Here is a 15050-nt window from a genome sequence, read left to right on the forward strand (position 1 = left end):
TTTTAAAAATGCTTTAAATATGTTTCAGTTGGTTCAAAGATGTGTACTGGGACTAATTGCTCCCATGTACAAGACTAGATTTAGTTGCATTATTTGAGAAGGAAGAATGTCCGAACAACTGAATCAAGTGTGGGAAATTCAGCTATTCTGTATGTGATTCGGTGTCACTTGTCAAACACATTTGACATCTGGCCATATGTGTAAATTATTGCAATGTGCTTATATTGAATGTAAATAATTGTACATTAATGGAGCCAATAAATTTTAATACACATTCGGTGTTTGTGTGTTGGTCATCATCATATCATGGACTTAGTGTTGTGCATGTTGTTTTGCAGCATTTGGGGAACATGCAGCTTGTAACAGTTCTTGAAGAGTGTGATGTGTCATATGCCAAGCAGCAATATACGTAGTCATGTTGTATTAATTTTAAAAATTACAAAATATTTTCAGTCTTACTACATACATCGGTTAACATGTTGACTGTCTCTCAGGAGTATACTCGTAGTATCAGTTCTGGTTGAATATTACGAGTTATCTCGTAGTATGTATCAATAATGCATCTCAATAGTTTCCATTTTTTATTAATTCTAAAACATAAATATTTTTCAAACTTGCAATGTCCGTATATTATGTAAATGGATATTCTGGCAGCAATCCTGTCCACTTGCCTGGTATGCTTGTTGAGGATAGGTTACGTAAAGGCTGTCCATAATCACTAGAAATTTGCTAAAGTAAGAGTCCATTGTAGAGTTCACATAAATGTGTTTATGAATCCCTATCAATTATGATGGTGTTAATCAACATCACAGTTTATGATTCATTTTGCAATCATTGATCAGTCATCAGTCCAAAGTCTCAGAACATCAATATTTGTTGCACAGATTAAGTGTTTTCTCTGTGGATGCAGCAGTACAGAATAGCACATAATCATTATGAAGTGACTGTTTAAAACGATTGGGATGTTGCAGTAATACTTTCTCATTCTTTTATCGCTCTCTTGAATGCCATGTGTGAAGTTATATGCTTGGGGTAGCAGGTGTGGTATTACAATGTGGTCGGCTATATAATCTCCAAACAAAGATCATTTCAGTCTTGCCATATCACTGGCAGCTAGGACAGCAGTTCCATTCATTGCAATATATACATATTGCAGTCTTGCTTTTTGCTTTTTTTAAAAAAATTGACTCTGTGTCTAATTCGGACAAAGGACACCGTCAAACAGACAAATGTGCTATGGTCAAGCTCATCATCTGGATTAACATGTTTTCAAGGTTAGGTACCAAAAGTAGTACACTTTGAAAGCTGGAAATTCTTTTCTTTTTCTTTCATTTTTTGTTGTTGTTGTAGCAACAGTGTTATTGCATGAGTCCCTTGGACTAGATTATTACCTGTTTAGATCATTGGTTCATCGTTACACATAATTGTGTTTCTGGAAGTGTAAATGTGCACAACTTGGTTCACTTGGACTGCCCTGAGTTGGTAAGCTGTGATATACAGAAATATTAAGCTGAAAAGAGCAGATACTAAACTTTGATCTTAGCCAAAAACCAGAGCGATGATTTAAAGAAATACAAGTATATTCAAGACCGTGCTAAACCTAACCTACTCACTCACACGTGTCCACTGAACATCAACATCAGTGTGTGATCACGTACAAGAAACACCCAACGTTAATCAGACCCTAGGAGCAGCAATGAACTTAAATGGCAGAGGGGCAAACGTTACACCTGGCACAGCCTCCATAGTTGGTGGTGGCTCATCTGCGGGTTGTTGGAACTGGAAGCGTTGAATTAATGCTGTGGTGAAAAGGAAGAGCTCCATCCTTGCCAAGGATTCCCCAAGACAAACCCGCTTGCCCAGAAAGAAGGGGATGAACTCATCAGGCTTCACAAACTTTCCATTGTCAGCCAAAAATCTTTCTGGTCGAAACTTTTCCGGATCTTGGAAGACTTCAGGATCCATGAGCACCGAGTCAAGGTTGGGCACTACAGTAACGCCTTTGTGGAAAGTGTATCCCCTGAACTGTACGTCGTGCGGGACACTGTGCCAGACTGACACGGGGATGATGTTGGCCACTCTCTGTACCTCCGCTATAGTCGCTTCAACATAGGGTAACTTCAGTTTGTCCGACATCTCTGGCAACCTCTCTTGACCAATGTTTGTCTTAATTTCTTGGAAACATTTTTCTTGAATTTCTGGATATTTCAAGAACAGTAGAACTGCCCATCTAATGGTAGTGGCAGTGGTTTCAGTTCCTGCAATGAACAAATCACCAATCACTTTTTCCAGATTATCAAAATTAATGGACGACTCAATGTTTTCACTCTCCTTCCGTTTGATCTCTCTTATGTAAGCTGATACATAATCACCAATGTTCGACTCATCATAGTCTTTCAAATGTTCAGTTACAGATGGTTTTGTCAGACTGTTAACAAAGAACGCCAGATTCGCCAACGTTCTTTTAAACTTAAAAGGGTCTCCTGGAAGATACCGTGCAAGAGGAATGAAGTTCAAGCCGGCTGTTGCTCCTGCTGACTGAAGGTTTTGATCAATTCTAGAAGTCAGTTCCTTGAAGAATTTGTCCCCATACACAAATCGTTTGCCAAACACAACAGACGTGATGATGTTGGAAACAGCTGTGTGTATCAATTCGCGGAAATCAAACTTCAGTCCTTTCGTCTCTGCAATAGCCTCAAGAAACGAGGCTGATTCTTCGTTAATCTTTACCTGCAGCATGTTCTTGCCCATACCAAAGTCTCTCAGTGTGGATAGCGTGAACCGCCTTTGTTCCTTCCAGACTTGCCCAGATGTTCCGAGCACGCCCATGCCGTTGCTTATCTCATCAACCACGAAAACGTGAGGACGGTCTGAGAAAACATCTCCGTGCTTCACAAAAGCATCTTTCATGACCTCATAACCATTCATGACGATCACTAACCGATTACCAATGTACACACTAAAAATGTCGCCATATTGTTTGTGCCATTTTCGAAATATCTTTTTCGGATCTTTCCCAATGGACAACAAGTGGCCGAGAAATGGCAAAGGGAAGCCTGGTCCTGGGGGGGTCCCTGGCGGCCTGCGGAACGTCATCCACAGCATGAGGGTGCAGACAATACAAGTGAGAACCGCTGTCGGAATGTCCGTGAAAAACATGCTGAGCATTGTCGGTTAGATATTACCGCTGTTTCAGTATAGGAATTTTATGTAGACCTCAGTGAACAAATTGTTTGCTATATGAACAGGGCTACACACACTAGTCGAGATATAGTTCTGTAGATTAAGGCACCAGTTGAAATATATTTCTGTAGATTTACACACCAGTCGAGGTACAGTTCTGAAGATTTACACACCATTCGAGATACAGGGCTGAAGATTTACACACCAGTCGAGAGACAGGGCTGCAGATTTACACACCAGTCGAAATACAGTTCTGTGGATAAGAACCAGTCGATATTTAGAGCTTGAGATTTCCACACCGTCGAGATAAAGTTCTGTAGAGTTTACACCAGTCGAGATACAGGGCTGTAGAAGTAGACACCAGTCGAGATACAGTTGTGCAGATTTACACACCAGTCAAGATATACTGTTGCAGTGACAGCTTCACTCACCAGTCGGCTTGGTTTTGCCTTACGTCTTTACTGGTTACTGAACGAGAACGAGAGTTACACATACAGGTCATTCTTTATCTTACTCGGACAAACATACCGGGAATGTACAAGCTGGCGAACTGGGAAGGCGCATTTATTTGATAAGATGTAAGGTCCGCGAAACTATGACAGACTGTATGTGTAAATGACAAAACGTGGACTTCGAGCACGGTACACTTTGTGAAGGACTCTCTGGCCTAGATACAGACCAAAGAGTCACAGATAGGTTCGGTATCAAAAACGGTCTACTCCGCTACAGCTCCAGAATTTCACCAAAGTGTATTTAACGAATGAAGTTAACTTGTACGGGTTGGGTTATTTAAAAATGTAATAATTCGCTGTGCGGAGTTGCGTCCCATATGCGTACCTGAACTCACTTGCACAAAGCGATCATGTGTAAATATACTTTTGTGTGTAATAGTAAATTTACTTTGCGTTCACATGGAATTTATGTAGAGTGAGTAAACTTGAAAGTGCAAACAATAAATTATCAATTTGTCTCATTTGTCCTCTGAACTTCAACGGAGAAAGATGTTCTCTTATCGCTGGCGCTTTAGAAGACAAACACAGTATCAGATATGTACTGCTCTTGCAATAGGTCTGTCACAAGATAGAGCTCTCTGGAAGAAAGAAAGACAGTCTGTTTGGAATAAATCGAATGACGACAAAGACTGGTACGATAATTTTCAAATGAACAAAGGAGCTTTTGATCTTATCTGCACAAAACTGCAGGATTGCTTAAAGACCAGTGACGAAGCTGTTCGCCAACCTTTGGATGTACGAAAGAAAGTTGGAATCGCAATATACTGGATGGCTTCAACATCAGAATATAGAACTGTGGGAAATCGGTTTGGCGTTGGAAAGTCTACTGTTTGTAAATGCATTCATGAAGTTTGTCAGACCACATGCAATATTTTGCTGCCGGAATATGTAATATTTCCCCTAAATGAACATTTGAAGGACGTGATAAGAGGATTTGAGCACAAATGGTGTTTTCCAAACAGTGCAGGAACCATAGATGGATGTCACATTCCTATCATGGCACCGCGGGAAGCTCATGGGGATTATCTGAACCGTAAGTGCTGGTACTCCCTCATTCTTCAGTCCGTCTGTGATGACAAATACATCTTCAGAGACACCAACATTGGATGGCCTGGGCGAGTTCATGATGCCAGGGTGTTTTCTAATTCTGAAATCTTTCAAAAAGGTGAGGAGTCGAGACTTTTTCCAAAGTGGTATAAAAAAGTGTCCCTGTCAGACAAGGATGTGCAGCTGCCAGTCGTCATTCTTGGAGATCCAGCTTACCCACTCAGATCCTGGCTTTTGAAACCGTTTCCTAATCGTGGAGCATTATCCAGCAGTCAAAGGGTTTTCAATTCTCGCTTGAGTAGTGCCAGAATGACAATAGAAAACTCTTTGGGAAGACTGAAAGGGCGTTGGAGATGCTTGCAGAAACGTTTGGATGTGGGTGTAGAGTTTTCCTGTACTGTAATAGCTGCGTGTGTTGTGCTTCACAACATATGTGAGATTCACAATCAACGCTTTGACGATATCTGGCACGTGGAAGAACCCTTGCAGGGAGATATGGAAGATGATGGGCAAGAAGACGCTGCAGATCAGCCAGGCAAAGTCACTCGTGACAATGTCGTGCAGGCATTCACGGAAGCTGTGCTGTAATCCATAAATAATGACTTGAACTGGACGTTTTCTGTTATAAATGGTTATCCAATTTGGAGTGTTTATATTTTATTTGAATGTTTGCTGTATAGCCTGAGAGTCTGTCTCCTGATTTAGTTTCAGGAGTGTTTATGCAGTGATAATGACATGCCTTACATCACTCAGATTACAATGTATTGCTGTATGAAAGTAAAATGAATCATTGAAATTCAATGTTCTGTTTTTGTGCAGCGAGATCAAGTATATTCATCTTTCACAATGTGATAAAAAAAATTGAAATCTGTCAGAGTAGAATGTGTTGTAGGTAAAACTCCACAGACAGTTGGGGCAGATGGGACGCCAATATTGGTATGGGGTGTAGTTGGTACACAGGGATCAAGAGAGACATGAACTCAGTTTGCAACTGCCATTGCATCCTAAACGTGTGTAACAATCATTTATAACAGTACTTACGACAACTTTCTTTTAGCAGGTCTATTTAAGTGGTAATTTTGGTATTTAGTCGAAAAAATGTATGCAAAAGGTCATGCCTATCTATACACACTGATTATGTTTTTCTTGAAACAAATGTAAGAACAAGGTATAACCCATATGAAACATTTATTTATATGACTGTATGATGTAAACAAGCTCAATTCAAACAAAAATACAAAACTTTTCATGTCTGTTCTTTGTACTTTGTTCTCTAGCAGTGACATGAAGAAGCATTATATGAAATATAAAGGATATGTGACCAGTTGAAGGGTACAAACTAAACTATTCTAAATGTCGTTTCAAGAAAGCATTCAACAATAAATAAGAAACAATAAACATTTCAGAATTTTTCAGAAATTCACGTTCAAAGTCTTTGCCTTTGTTTACATGTTGTAAAACGAAGATCCATAAGAATGGTAGGATACATCGCTGTCTGCTCCAGAGTTACATGGTGCTGTATCAGTGTGCTGCCTTGTAGTGCGTTGCCCCAGCCATGGTGCATTCATGTTACCTCCAGCACCAGGTCTGTTCTGTCCCACAAACCCAAGAATCATTTGCAACTGATGCTGGCGTTCCTCACGGCGCTGTCTTTCCTCTGACTCCAATTTCAGCTTTTCCATTTCAATGCGTTTTATTTCTACTTCGACTTTCTTCCTTTCTAATTCGACATATTTGTCTTCTACCTATTCATTCGATTTTGACATTTCGTTAAATGCAGTTGACAAAGCAATTTCCAGTTTAGCTTTTCTGGCCTTCTTTGCCTTTGAAGAGCCCTTTTCCTGGATTCCAGATGCCCAACTCCCTTTCTTTGGTCTTTGCTTCTGGACATAACTCCTTTATCTAGGTTCGACAGTGGGTCCACATTAGGATCCGTCTCTACATCCTCTGAAAGATCGACGTCATTGCTCTCATAAGGACTTCCTCCACTAGTGTACTTCATTGTGAAACTCGTATCTTCAGTACTTCCGTCATTATCAGGTCATTATCATCAGTGTCACCATCATTATCGCTGCCCTCGTCTTCATTGCCAACATCTTGCACTCTTTTTCTTGATAACGATTCAATAACTTTCACAGGGGAAGACGCAGGACGGTTGCCAAATATTTCTTGGATCTTGTCGAAGAATTTACAGGTAGAGCGACCACATCCACTTTTGTTCATTTTTGCTTTACAGCTGCGATAAGATCGTTTAAGCGTGTGCATTTTAGTTTTACACTGTTCGGCAGACTTTTCAAAGCCACAATCTTCTAATGCCGCAGACACACTTTTATAGATATTACTGTTATTCTTGTTGGGATCATCCAAGTTTTCTTCCTCATGTAGTTCTTGCCATACACTAAACAAAGCCAGTGTTTCTGCATCAGTCCAGGACTGACCCCTTCGTTTCGCATGGTTTGGTTTGACTGCTTAGGCATCTTGATCTCATCAGATAAAAAATTAAATGACTTCTCAGACAGAATGAAGGGTCAGGTGCAGACATCTGGGCTAAATATAGTAATGATGACATCCTGTCTAGAACAGCATCCGGTAAACTGTTATGTCATCAAACTAATTTGCATATGTGTCATCAAACTAATTTGCATATGTGTACATTTTGCTATGCGTTCACATGACACAATTTACTCGCAGTGCAAATTTGCATATATGTAAATATACTTTTGCACCTGGTCCTGACCACATGTAAATTTGCTCCCGGTGTATATTTACATACGTGAGTAAATGCGTTCACATGACACATTTACACATGTGAGTAAAGTTTGCCCATGTGTGTATTTATACATACGGGTGCAAACAGGTGCATGTGAACGGGGCGTAAAGAGTCACAATGATTGTACACCAACATAGGGGTAAGATAGTGGTAGCGCTACGATCACTTTGTGCATGTGGGCCCAGGAGCCTGCAACGGCTTTTAAGAGAGGCACGCCGCCTCTTACCATAGACACGGATTAGTGCAAGACATAACACTGGAGCCCAAAGTTTATGGGTCACTACACGTTCTTCTTTAAACCATGCACATGACATACATGCACATTCACGCACGCACGCACGCACGCACACACGCACGCACACAACACACACATACTCTGTATCCTTTAAATGTACACAACTGCAAATAGGATATGTCGAAATAACTCACTTCGGCCTAAATGGGCATGCAGTGTGATGTGTAAGAGGATTTGCAGAAAAGCATGTTTACTTGTAAAATCGTGCAAAACCTATAATAAATATGACTAGCTGCTGAAAATATTAATCAGACTATATTTCAATTAGGTCTACCTGCCAGGTATGACGACGGACACTCGACTCACCTAGCATGAAATGCATGCACTGCCTACTGGTGTAAGGGGTCATCTCAAATATATTTTGTGCTTTTTCACGTGTGTCGAATATGTCTCATCTATTGATTTACATTTTACGTGTCTTTCTTTCATGAAATTTACATTAAGATATGTAAAGGTGAAAGAGTATGATTCTTGATACCCGTAGTCTCAATATATATAGGTGTCATGACCACCTGAAGATCGACAGGACTGGATATTGATAGGACATGATAGTTCCAGTCTTAGACTTCTCTACTTTAATTCAAGTATGGGTGATACCTCTATCCACAAGCCCGACCCTAACCGTCGTCTGCTTCACCTGTCCTGGTTTTGCTTTTGAGACGACCCCTCTTATCTTTTTCTTTTTATAGTGATAGTAAGACTCCACGGTAGCTACACCCTTAATAGTTTCAGCATGAAAGTCATTATTTTTACGACAGATATCGTTCATAATGAAGCCAAGTCTAATTTCAATATGGCCATTTAGATTAGTGGCCTTTGTAATACAATATCATAGCGCACTCTAACTGGCCTAAAGCTCTATGGTCTGTTCAAACTAAGTCGCTTTGCTCATTTCTGCACTTATCTCTCCTCAGTAAAATCCTTTTTCACGTTTCCTATCTCCCTGCCACTGGAACTGTGGTTAGACCGAACTTCTTTTAACAGATATTCCACACTTTCGCATACTAGTATCAACTACATAAAATAGAGATAAACGTAAAAAGGTGTTTTTCTGTTTCCGACAGTACTATAAGAATCCAGTTTGGTTGTCGGTTGACTATGACGATCTAGCGGTAAATGATCACGCTATTTACACCGAGATCATGACTGTATATCCCACCGACTCAAAAGACAAGCTAAATATGTCTGCCCCCTTGACTACACAACATAACCTCCTGACTGTGTTCGTTCAACCAACAGAATTCGTATCTGCGTACGTATTTTTATTGACCCATGACCTATGACCTGGACTTAATGCATTGGTCTGTAAATAGGTCGATAAAAGTATATTTGTCAACAGCTAGAAACTCCTGCAGTTCAACAACGCCACGACAACGGAAAATGACCCGTGTACGAAGAACTCCCTGCTACCTAACGTGCAGCTGTTTTTGTCAACACAACACGCAGCCCAGTTTGTTAAATGCAACGATGCAGCCAAGGCGTATTTTGAATGCACATGAATGTCCTTGACACACAGTCAAAAATAACCAAGCGTGCTTGAATGACCGACCCTGCGTGAACACGTTAAGCCTCTAAACGGTGTGATGTGAATCGGGGTTAGACAGCAGATAGGGAGACTGGTCAGAGGAAAAAGGAATACGGGGGAAATAGGCAACAATGTTGGACGAATTTTTCAGTGGATATGCGACTCCGATCCTGGTATCAGGGGTATGTTTGCTTGCACTCTGGTACAGTTCCAGACGCCCATCTGGGCTGCCTCCTGGCCCGAGGGGTGTTCCGGTCTTAGGCAGTCTTGTGTCGATGAAACCGGACTTCAGAGAGCAGTTCCAAGAGTGGAGGAAACAATACGGAGATTTGTTCACTCTCTATCTAGGCAACCGATTAACCATAGTACTGAACGGATATGATACGGTTAAGGAGGCGCTGGTGAAGAATAGCGATGTGTTCGGTGTGAGACCCGATGCAGTTGTGTTTTACGATCTTTTTCACAATAAAGGTGTTATTTCAAGCAATGGAGAGGTGTGGAAGGAACAGAGAAGACTAACACTCTCTACTCTAAAAGACTTTGGAATGGGTAAAAACATACTTCAAGAGAAGATTAATGAGGAAGTGCAAGTTTGTCTGGAGGTCATTGCAGACCAGAAGGGACACAAATACGACACAGAGCACATCATTCAGACGTCTGTGTCCAATATCATCTGCTCTATGGTGTTTGGGAAACGATTCAAGCATGACGACCCACTGTTTATAGAATATCTTAAAAAGACTGACGAGAACTTCAAGGCCGCTGGGAAACTTGGTGGACTGAACTTCATCCCTTTTGCCAAGCATCTTCCTGGTGATCCTTTCCTTTATCATAGGACAATTAGGAACATAGCGTTTTACGAAGACAAGCTGATAAAACTTTCCATTGAAGAGCACCTCAAGGCCTTTGATGAAAATAACATTGACGACTTCATCGCTGCATATATCAGGGAAATGAAGGCTAAGGAGAAACAGGGGGTAGAGACATCCATTGGATTTGACAATCTGGTGAAGGTCGTTGGAGATTTGTTCATTGCTGGAACTGACACCACGTCAACTACAATTCAGTGGATACTGTTGTATCTCACGATGCATCAGGACATCCAAGCGAAATGTTTCAGAGAAATCGAGGACAATATTGGAACAGAGAAGCGTCCTGAGATGACTGACAAGCTGAAGCTTCCTTTCATAGAAGCAACCATTACAGAAGTTCAGAGGATCGCCAATATTTCGCCAATAGCTGGATTCCACGGGGTGACGGAAGACATAGTGCTGAAAGGATATCATCTCCCAGCTGGCTGCATCATTTTCCCAAACCTAGACTCGATAATGATGGATCCTGGGATTTGGGAAAATCCTGGACAATTTCGACCGGAGAGGTTTCTTAGTGCTGAGGGCAAATTCGTGAAACCCGAGGAATTCATTCCGTTCTCACTGGGAAAGAGGGCGTGTCCGGGAGAGTCACTTGCCCGAATGGAGCTGTTCCTGTTCATCACAGGGCTCGTCCAACGGTTTCACTTCCAACCACCCGCGGACGAGCCGCCTCTATCTAAGGAACCCGTACCCGGAGCAGTGCTTAAACCGCAACCCTTCAAGGTCAAGTCTGTACCCAGGAATTAGATTTGCACCGTGCTCTTTATGACAGAGCAGGGGTACTGTAATTGTGAATGTATTTTTAATTAAGAGTCTTTTTTGTTGTACGTAAATCCGATTACTAATCGCATTTTCATATCACTGTTTAATATGAACCAAAACATATATAATTGGTGAAGATTTTGCGAAAACCATATTTCCGCTGTAGATTAGACAGAATCAAGATGTAGTCGGACACTGTGGTATAAGCTTCATTTACATTTCTAGTTACTTGTGATCTTAGCACCAGGGGATTGCATGCTGTTATATGCTGTTCTTACCAATATCATCGTAGCGGATACCAGCAATGAGCTTCACACAATATACCGCATGATGTTACTTGAACGTCCGTACAGAGGCATATACAGGTACGTTAGATGACAGCTGTGTAATATAGTATATTCTCACCCATTGTATGTTTTGATTGGATAGCCTTGTAGATAGAACGTTCGCTCATCTTGTTATATAACATGATTATACATAGTGAGTAAATATGCTTGTTAACTCAATACCATTTTACTTACAACATTAAACTTACTTTTGGATGCAGTAGAATTATCCAACAAAAAAAACTAAAATTAGTTGTCACAAACTGAAATCTATACTTTCTCACCCCGTAGCAATAATGGCGATCATGTTAGTCCTGTATGTCAATATTGCGAGTGGATTGACTATTCAAGTGTTTCACCGTGGGTATTCGACCCTTCTAGTGGGCATTTTACCTCTTGTCGTCAGTCGATAACAGAGCATAACGCACTGCGAGACGGAGCGTTAACTGCAGCGAGCCTTAATCACCTTATATTGACTGCGTGCTCATGGGTCGTTCCAATTTGACGAATTAGGTGACAGGTGAAATGTGTCTCGACACGTTCGTGTGTTTGGGAGATGATTGTTCTTAACACTGTCCCTCGTAGCTTCAGATTGTTAGTATGGATCAAATAATGAAGAATATTTGTGACAATGTTACCACGACCATGGTAGTCGTCGGGTCCGTGTTAGTTGCTGTGTGGATTTACAACAGCAGACGACATTCACAACTTCCGCCCGGACCGAGAATGCACTTGCCTTTGTTTGGAAATATGTTTTCCTTAACGCGAGGCATTAGAGAAGCTTTACAGAAATGGAGGAAGGATTACGGTGATATATTCTGCATATACCTGGGACGGCGACGTGTCGTAGTGTTGAACGGTTTTAACATCATAAAAGAATGCCTTGTAACACACGGGCACTTGTTCGTCAAACGACCGAACGTGTTCGTTTCTGAGTATCCCAATCATGGGCGCGGCGTTCTGAACGCGGCGTTGGCAGTTGGAATGGAAGAAAAACGAATAGCGGAGGTCTGTCTCCGAGATTTCACAAGAGGATCAGGAAAGGATATTTTAGAAATTCGGACTGGCGAAGAAGTCAGTAATTTACTACGTCTTGTCAACGAAGAACATGGTCGAAATGTGGATTTACGATCTTTTATTAACTTTTCTGTTACTAATGTCATCTGTTCCATTCTGTTTGGCAAACGATTCGAAGATGATGACCCAATATTTGTGGAGTATTTGAAACGTCGACAAGAGGATTTTAGTTTGACGGCCATTTTAGAGCTTATGCCATACTTGCGTTACTTACCGGGAGATATATTCAATATGAAACGGCTGGCCGAAAATATTGCATTTACAGAGAATGAAATAATCAAACCTTCCCTAAAACGCCTTGAGAAGGACTTCGATGACCACAATGTGACATTCGTATCGGCATATTTGAAGGAGTGCCAGAATCTGGGCATACCTGTTAATAACAACTCTCTTATTGATATTGTTACAGATTTGTTAAATGCTGGCTCGGAGCCCACAGCTGTTGCTATCCAGTGGGGTATTCTATATTTCATAGCTTACCCAGATGTACAGGACAGGTTTTATCATGAAATCAAAGAAAACGTAGGCTTGCATCGTACTCCAAACATGTCAGACGCAGAAAGCCTTCCTTACGTTCAAGCCACCATTTTCGAGGTACTGAGGTGTGTAAACGTACATCCTTACGGTGCTAAGCGGTTTGCTTCCCGTGACTTTATGTTCCGGGGATACCTTATTCCACAGGACACTCTGATTTTACCTGTTTTAGAATCAGCGTTATTTGACGAAGAACATTGGGACAACCCAGACGAATTCAAACCAGAGAGATTTCTAAATGAGAAAGGACATTTCGTAAAACACAAACAATGGATTCCTTTTTCTATTGGCCAAAGCTCCTGTTTAGGAGAACAGTTGGCAACTTTGGAAATGTTCTTGTTTCTATCAGCAATGATTCAGCAATTTCAGTTTAGGAAAACTGAAAAGTCCAATCCTACGTGTTTCAGATCAGATACATGTACCAATTTGTCGTTCACACCTTATCCGTACTGTGTTCAGCTGATTAACAGGCACCGTGCAAGTGAACGAAGAAATGTCACTCCATCAAGTCACCTTCGTGAATAACATGTTTGTACAACCACATGAAACCACAGTTCAAAACTGGCACAAAGCCATTTTCACTCACATTTTGATCCAGATGTTCTGGGGGTATTATCACCACTTCATATATAATCTCGTATGCGGCCTACTTCGGAAGAAGACTAGTGTTTCTAAGGTGGGATCAGTTAGATTCAGATCAACGGCTTCTCGGATAGAGATCAGCTGTCAGGGATGACATCTTTTCTTGGTATTTATATGGCTGCACGGCTATACGACTGCGTCCTGTAAATAATCGAGTCAGAGCGAGACAATCCAGTGACTGACAAATATTATGAACGAGTATCTATACCGTCGACTCGTGCAGATTCGAATTAAAATAGGTCTTCAGCAGCCCATGCCTGCCACAAAGGCGACTATGCTTGTAAGAGGCGACTAACGGGATCGAGTAGTCAGGATCGCTGACTAGGTTGACACATATCATCGGTTCCCAAATTGCGCAGATCGGTGCTGATGCTGTTGATCACTTGAATGTCTGGTCCAGGCTCCTCGATTATTTACAGACCGCCGCCATATAGCTGGAATATTGCTGAGTACAACTATACCGTCTGGGATGGATGACACATAGTGATCCACATCGCCGAGCTCGACGACCGCATCCGTTAAGACGTACGGGTAACCAATTCTTATCTGAAAATATCACGATTCACAGATCAGCACACATATACAGGCAGCATGAAACGAAGCTCAAACAGTCTACCGCAGATTTACCTGTACCAGGTTATGTAAACGTTCAGCAAACCGTAGTGATGTGCCTGAACTACGTCTGTCAACGGCCTGCAGATGCCGACCGTGTCGGTCCAACCGTGGTCTGAATGGCCTGACTTGTTACTGTTGTTTTGAATCATGGTTTGGAAATATATTGGTTTGCAGATGTGAGGTAGAATCTCACTTCATGTATGTTTATGTTGATTAATCTTTTTCTGATAATAATTTATGTATGAATCTAATCGCCTCATATTTTCACTGTTTATTTTAATGTATCATTAATGTTGTAAAATAAACTACATGAAACTGTCACATGTGTCGTTTGATTAGCATTGAGGCTATGAGGGGAATTTGGGACATCCTGCTTATGAAAGCCGAATTCCAGATCGGGCGGTCAGGCTTTGACCCATCGTATGCCGATGGATCTTTCCCTACTCCGGCCACACTGACGAACCGTGAATCGACCTGTGTCCTCTGTAAAATCCCCAGTACTAGTGCCAGTGGCTTTACAATGTTGTGAAGGTTGGTTACATGTACGGTCATCATACGTCAACATTATTACACATATTTACCATTTCTCTGGAGATGGTTTACGAATGGAATTATCATTCTATTATGTAGATTGTTCATATAGTTTACATAAGTGTAGCAAGTAAACCAATGGTATAAAGCCCAAGCAACAATGCGGGTACGATAACACCCAGTCAACCAGTTCGCATACTGTTAACTCTCTTCATCTGTTGACGTTCACTGCCCGAGAATTGTTGAGAGTCGAACGTCTTAATGTTGTTTCTGAGCTAAATGATTCTATCGCTAATGGTAGTACTAATCGAGGTTTCGCACAGACCACCACCGTGGTCTGTTGGCGGATAGCTCGTCTG

The 15050-nt window shown here is 41.3% G+C and overlaps 2 protein-coding genes and 1 pseudogene across 2 annotated transcripts; 2 read left to right on the plus strand and 1 right to left on the minus strand.

Moving 5' to 3' along the window:
• Window positions 1–573: 573 nt before the first annotated feature.
• LOC137283559 (cytochrome P450 2C23-like) lies at window positions 574–3657 on the minus strand. The gene has a single exon (XM_067815124.1). It carries the CDS (start codon window positions 3166–3168, stop codon window positions 1678–1680), a length of 1491 nt encoding a protein of 496 aa, XP_067671225.1. The 5' UTR covers window positions 3169–3657; the 3' UTR covers window positions 574–1677.
• Window positions 3658–9353: 5696 nt separating this feature from the next.
• On the plus strand, window positions 9354–14481 carry LOC137284791 (cytochrome P450 2H2 pseudogene; annotated as a pseudogene).
• Window positions 11893–14481, plus strand: LOC137284790 (cytochrome P450 2B4-like). Its single transcript, XM_067816773.1, has one exon. The coding sequence runs from the start codon at window positions 11893–11895 to the stop codon at window positions 13426–13428; it is 1536 nt and encodes a 511-aa protein (XP_067672874.1). The 3' UTR covers window positions 13429–14481.
• Window positions 14482–15050: the final 569 nt, after the last annotated feature.

Source organism: Haliotis asinina, chromosome 5 (genome assembly GCF_037392515.1).
Source record: "Haliotis asinina isolate JCU_RB_2024 chromosome 5, JCU_Hal_asi_v2, whole genome shotgun sequence".
NCBI lineage: Eukaryota > Metazoa > Mollusca > Gastropoda > Lepetellida > Haliotidae > Haliotis > Haliotis asinina.